This window comes from Chanodichthys erythropterus, chromosome 17 (assembly GCF_024489055.1).
Source record: "Chanodichthys erythropterus isolate Z2021 chromosome 17, ASM2448905v1, whole genome shotgun sequence".
Lineage (NCBI taxonomy): Eukaryota > Metazoa > Chordata > Actinopteri > Cypriniformes > Xenocyprididae > Chanodichthys > Chanodichthys erythropterus.
The window spans coordinates 8,225,001-8,231,911 of NC_090237.1; the positions used below are offsets into that span (position 1 = coordinate 8,225,001).

At 33.5% G+C, this 6,911-nt stretch overlaps 1 protein-coding gene across 1 annotated transcript; it reads right to left on the reverse strand.

Moving 5' to 3' along the window:
• Window positions 1–841: 841 nt before the first annotated feature.
• On the reverse strand, window positions 842–4,997 carry dhrs11b.2 (dehydrogenase/reductase 11b, tandem duplicate 2). Its single transcript, XM_067365608.1, has 7 exons — window positions 4,560–4,997; window positions 2,893–3,102; window positions 2,713–2,807; window positions 2,501–2,630; window positions 1,485–1,577; window positions 1,338–1,403; window positions 842–1,117 (listed from the first exon to the last, which is right to left on the reverse strand). The coding sequence occupies exons 1-7, from the start codon at window positions 4,689–4,691 to the stop codon at window positions 1,076–1,078; spliced, it is 768 nt and encodes a 255-aa protein (XP_067221709.1). The 5' UTR covers window positions 4,692–4,997; the 3' UTR covers window positions 842–1,075.
• Window positions 4,998–6,911: the final 1,914 nt, after the last annotated feature.

The following is a 6,911-nucleotide window of genomic DNA, read 5'->3' on the forward strand; positions in this document are numbered from 1 at the left end:
GTATTCTCAACCATATATGTCAAGTTAAATAATGTATTAAGGTTTTGTTTTCAGTTCTTGGCGCGATAAACGCTGGCTGTACTTTCAGTACTTTTCAGTATTCAACAGCTGTCACGCTTTCAGAGAAAAGCAGAAAAACCAGAAAGAGTAAAGACCTACCTGGTAGTTTCTTCACACACACACACACACATACACACACACACACACACACACACACACACACACACACACACACACACACACACACACACACTTAAGGAATCAAAATACAATTAATTTTAAAGAGGAAGTTATGGATGTAATAGCACTGTCCATTCAAAAATATGATGAGAGATGATCATGTTGTTCAAACACGCATGATTTTCTTTACCCATAAAACATGTCTGAGAAATATATTATCTGTTCTTTGCCATATAATGAATAAAGACTTGAGATGTCATCTCCACAATAATCATAAAAAAAAATCTCCATATATGTATCATAAAATGCCGCACTTATAGTTGCACTTATATACTCAGAAGTGAATGCAAATGTTTTAAAGATTTTTTTTATCATTAATTCTTACATAATTTGTTCACTTGTAAACATTTTTCACTATGTAAAGCTAACTAAATATTACTGATTCCACAAGAGTTTTATTTCCAAAAATGTATTCTGATGTTGTGTATTAATGTATCAGGTTACAAGGGTTTTGTGTTGCTGTCTGATTCAAGCCAATGATGCAATATGACCCTGCAATGTTGAGCTGTAAATTCACAGCTAAAATACAGTTTGTGAAGAAGCATAACCACTCATCAATATGCCAAGCAAAATAAATGACACTGATTCTGCATTTTGCAAGCCTTATAAATGTTTTTTTAATATTTATTTAAACAGAACCAAGAGGATTTGATTCTAAAAATCCTGATTATAGTCTTTCTAATAACATTTGCAATAATAGTAATTGTACTATTATTAGTAAATAAAATAGTAAATCAATAATTATACAAAATTGTACTTCAAGGTGAAGCAGAACAGTGCTCTGTGCTTGATCATTGTCACGAGGTATCAGAGACGGTTTGATCCTGCTTATCTGTCACATCGTCTGCTCAACAGGGGTTATATTAATGTCACCGATCTACACAAAGAGAAAGAAAACACTATTATATATATAAAAAAAAAAAGAAAGATTTTATCTAGGAAATTTCCCACTGCTGATCTGTATCAGCATAAAGAACAAAGATTTAATTCTTCTCAGCTTTGTCACATGAGGCTCATTTCATCAGAAAAACATCCCATAATCTCATAATCAGAAAACTGACAAAAAACATTAACTGCACAATATGGATGATTCTTACTTGAACATGAGGAGGAGCACTGAGGACATACACCACTGCGTCGGTTATGTCAGCTGCTTGCAGACACTGTAAATATGATATTGAAATATTTAAATGTGTAAATGATGACCTACAATATGTGTAGAAAGCATAAGAACTTGTCTATACCTTTATACTTTTGTACGTAGCCTCAGCCTTTTCTGGGTTTTGACTAAAGAACCGAAAGGCAAATTCTGTCTCTACTAAACCAGGAGATATACACTGTAAAAAAAAAGAGCAATCTTAGTGCCAACAAGTCTTTGGACATGCAATGATCATGTTACATAAATATACACTGTAAAAAAAATCCCGTTGTTTCTACGGAAAAATATTGTGGTTACCAGAACAATACTGTAAAAATGACATCAAACCGTAAACATACTTTCGGAGTTACATGTGAATTTTACATTTTAAATATGTATATTTAACATTGGATTTCAGTACACTGTAAAAAAAAATCCCAGTAAAATTTACGGTAAAATAACATATTTCATTAACTGATATAATGTTAATTTACCAACCTAATGAAGTACTAATATCTGTTTTGTATCTTTATAATACACTGACAGTCACCAAACACAGTGGTAATAAGAGTCACATGATGAATCGAAGTTCATCACAAGCAGATTTTCCACAAGCTGAGGAGGACAACACTAACATATAGAAGGTGCACACAGTGTCATTCACACACACACAATAAACACCATCATGGTAAGATGCATGAAATTTTAAAAATGCAATAAACATTAATTTAACAACATTAGATGTAACATAAAACCCTAATGTACATAACTGATTAGAAAAAAATGAGAAAAACTAAGAAGAAACAGAGTTATTTCAACAAAAATATATCAAATGTGAAGTGTCACGCAGGGAATTGTGGGAATGTCAATTTATGGTTTTTCACTGTAAATTTTTACAATGAATTGTTAGTTTTCACTTCCAAAAACTGTGAATTTAATGGTATTTTACTGTAAAATTACATTAAATGTACCATTAGATCTATAACAGTTATTCACCGTATATAGTACGGAAACTTTCTGCAAACCAATTAAAAGTTTTTCACCGCAGCATTTTTACAGTCTTTTACTGTTAAAATCACGGTAATTTTTTACAGTGTAGTGTTGATCTAAAGCAGCTCTTACTGTGGCACGTATGTGGGTTTTGGCCTCGCGTAACTCTTGTCGCAGACCTTCAGTGAGAGCAGTCACGCCATATTTGCTGGCGGTGTAGAAGTGTGCATCAGCGTGGTTGATGACCCGGTGTCCACAAATACTAAAACACATATTTTAAGATAATGAATACTTTGGTGCCTCCTGATTATGCATACAAAAGGTGCGATAAAATTCTACTGTACCTGTTAATATTAATGATGTGGCCATCATCAACTTTTCTTTCTTTCATGGATTGGTAAGCCTCACGGGTGCACACTGACAGGCCAATGACATTCACCTGGAAAAATTGAACATTTTGAAAGGACTAACATCACACATTCTTCATATTGGCATCAGGAATATTTGCTTATTGAGTTACTTACATCCATCATAGTCTTCCAGCCACTGGTTTTGCCACTCAACAGAGGCTCTGGAAGAGCCAAACCAGCATTATTAATGCACACGTCAATGCCCTGATGTTGAACTTTGATCCAGGAGAACATGGATAACACTTCGTCCTCTACAGACAGATCACATTTATACGGGAACAGAGTGCCGCTGAATCCACTACTGACACATTCTGCTGCCAAATTCTGTGAAAGGAAAAAGTTCTTTGAGATTCATATTTAATGAAGGTTTTAAAGCTCAAAACTATTATTAATGCTGTTGTATCATACTATTTTGACACTGCATTGTTCTTATTGAATAACCTTTGTTCACAGCTTTCAGGTATTTATATTTATTTCTTTTAGCAGATATATTTATCCGAATCACTTGCAAATGAGGTCTGAGACAGCATTTTTTCAGCATGAAACAAGATTGCGATCGTCTTTTCTTCCCTATTGTGTGACGTAGCCTACATCTGAGTGAAATGACTTCTTCAACAAGAAAAAAATGTAGGGCAGGACTTAAATTTTGTCCATTGGGAATTGATTGGATGGTTATTGCTGTGATCTCATGTGATCATCAGCAGTTTTGGGGAAAGTCACTTTTAAAAGTAATGCATTACAATATCGCATTACTCCCATTGCGTTTTATGAAAAGCAATGCGTTACATTACTTTTGCATTACTTTTTCTCATCTGGGCTGGGCTTGCTTGTTTGTTTTTTAATAACAACAAAAAAGTTTTATTTTCGGCAAATGTTAGGGCCCTTTCACACCAAAAGTGAAATAAATAACCCTCAGGCTGAAAGAAATGCACATTTACAAATGTACCTTTCAGCTCTGCTGCCATTCTGGATTAAAGAAGAATAGGATACAGGAGACGGAAGTTTAACACTCTTATTTCTAAATCTAATCTAAAGTCATTTTTGCTTAGTATGGTTGAATTAGATCATTGAAGGTCAGCAGGAATACTGAATGTTTTCGTGCAAGTGACATGAGTAAATGCATGTTCACATTCAGTCTAATAACCGTCATGTTTACAAAGCAAACACAACACCTCTGAACTTTATTTCTCATGGAGACAGAGCAGTCAGTCAATGAATGTGAAGAAGTAACTTGCGTTGCTTATTTGAAAAAGTAACTTAGATATTTTGTTGTAAATTGAATGCGTTACTTTACTAGTTACTTGAAAAAGTAATCTGATTACTTAACTCAAGTTACTTGTAATTCGTTACCCCCAACATTGGTTGACAGAGAAGAGATTTTGTTGCAAGTGGGAGGGGAAGTTATTTGATTAAAGAATACAAGGGCACATTAATTTAAAATACTGCAATATTCCATATAAAAAATAAAAAAAAAACTGCCTAGTTTGATTTCATAGTGACTTTTAGTCTTGAAAAGACACACAACTTCAAAAATGTCCCCATTTTGTGTTCCAAGAAAACAAACTATGATGAAAGTGAGTAGCCTAAATGCTGACAGAAATTACATTCATATAAATTATCAAGGTATTTGCAGAATATCTCAAACTTTTTCTCTTTTTTTGCCAGCTCATGTGTCGTGCGAGGCGTTACTTTAACATATAGCCTATAACTTTAGATTTCCACACATCAGCAATCAGCACCACATGCAAACTTTAAATCCTCAGATAGCTATATATAATTACCTCAATTTGCTTCACATTTCTGGCACACCCGACCACCTTCATGCCATGCTGCACAAGAGACTTCGCGATTGCAGCTCCGATTCCCACTGAAGCACCAGTGACAAGAGCAACCCTGCCTTTCCAGCGATCCATGTTACAAGTTCACAAAACTCTCACAAGAGCTGCTGCCAGTCTGCAGAGCCTCACTGCAATCGCTTATATAAACGAACACTCCCTGAGAATCTGGCCAATAGCAATAAACTTCCGATACTACTATTATTTTGCATAGGCTTAAATACAAACGACCCCACGATATCTGCAATAGCAACACTTTTGTCTTATTCTTTAGCAATTGCCACAACAAAATAAAAAAGTAATAGCAAATCAAGATCCATAAGTCAAAGTGAGCAACACACTGTTCAAATGTGCTGCTGCTGCTTCTCTTAGAGTGACCAGACGTCCCCGTTTTCCGGGGACAGTCCCGGTTTTTGGTGCTCCGTCCCCGACTGGAGCTGTCCCCGGAAATATCCCCGTTTTATATCTCGTTCAAAATAATCCGCAAATACATTGCAAAAAAGTTTGGCCAGCATACAGCTTTCTTAACAGTGCTGTTAATATATATATATATCTTTTTCTAAACATATCTCTCTATTAAAATATGTTCAATAGCGCTTTTCTACAGTATCCATATACACCGGCAGTGAGTTCACACACACCGCAGTACAGAGACACGCCTCCTGTCACTCATTCTCGAGACTCTCTCTCAGTCCGGTTGAAGGGGTTTTGTTATGATGTAACACCTGATATGACAACTTTAGCACATGTGTCAGCTAAACATTCATTCAGTGTTTCCCATTAATGACCCTGTGCGCCGCCATCGTTTCATAATGAACCGAAAATTTAAAACATAATGGTCTCTAACATTTTATTTTGCCAACGAACTAAAATCGAAACCGTGATATGGCTTTGTGCCTTTATAAAACAGCAAAATGTAGTGATTAAGTATATATAGCCTACTGTTTGTAAAAGCTCAAGGATTTATCTTAGAAATTGGCTACAAACTAGTATTTTTAATTTCCCTATAGGCTACGTTGTGTAAAGTAGCCAAACAAACAAACAAACAAACAAAAAAAAGAGTGCATTTGTTTATATATATATATATATAAATATATATCCTATATAATTATTCATATGACAATAATATCCATATATATATATATATATATATATATATATATATATATATATATATATATATATATATATATATATAGATATTATTGTCATATGAATAATTATATAGGATTAAAACATTATTATATTATTATTTTATTGTAATAATTGTTTGGCATCCTAAAACACCTGTATATCACAACTAAAAAGATGTTTGAACCCTCTTTAATGTCCAGGTACAAGTCAATGCTATTTCTTTGTTCAATTTTGCACACTGTCCACCAGATTGATGCATTTAACCTTAAAATGTACAAAATTTTACATTTTACCTAGAGGGGGTATACAGAACATTTTACAAATTCCAATGGGAAATAATAATGTAGCCTACATTTTATGAACTTTACTCAAGAATACTACAACAAATCTCCTTTTTATTTCAGTAAAGCTGTTAACAGAAAATTAAAATGTCATTGGACAAAAGTTGTAATTTCGTACAGTATAACAGCTTGTGAAAATTAAAATATTCAATTCAATAATAAATGTTGCAAATATTATTTGTGTTATTTATCTCACATTATATTTTGTGATTTTTCAAAATAGTGTAATAGTTTTTTGTAGTTAGGCCTACTGGCTAGTTATTTTGGTCAACTGTATTAAAACCAGACCAAAAATCCTAATAATAAAATTAAATCCTAATATTTAATAATGTAAAATGTGAAACCCACAACAATAAAAAAAAAAAATCAAAAATGCACTGTCCCCTATTTTTAATTAATAGATAATAACAAATGAGATTTTGGGGGTATTTTGACCACTCACATCGGAAATGTCCCCGGTTTTCATTTCGACAGAAAAATTAGTTTTGCGGCAAACAACAACTCTGTGTCCAAAACCACAACTGACGCTTGTGTTTGAAATGACCCTAAAAGCGTCCCGTCCAGTGATTAGTATTTGACCTTTGCTTTCGTTTCCCTTCTGGACAATACTTGAGAACTCTTTAAAATAAAAACATGGGAACACATAGGTTCCAATACATAAGATAAAACCACATTTGTGAGGTAAAAAAAATAATAATAAATAGACTGTATTATATCCTTGATATTACATGCTTGCAGTTCAGTTTATTACAAAACAAAACAAAACAAAAACAGAAAGAGCTATTAGAAAAGCACCTAAAGTATTTATCACATTAATGTACTC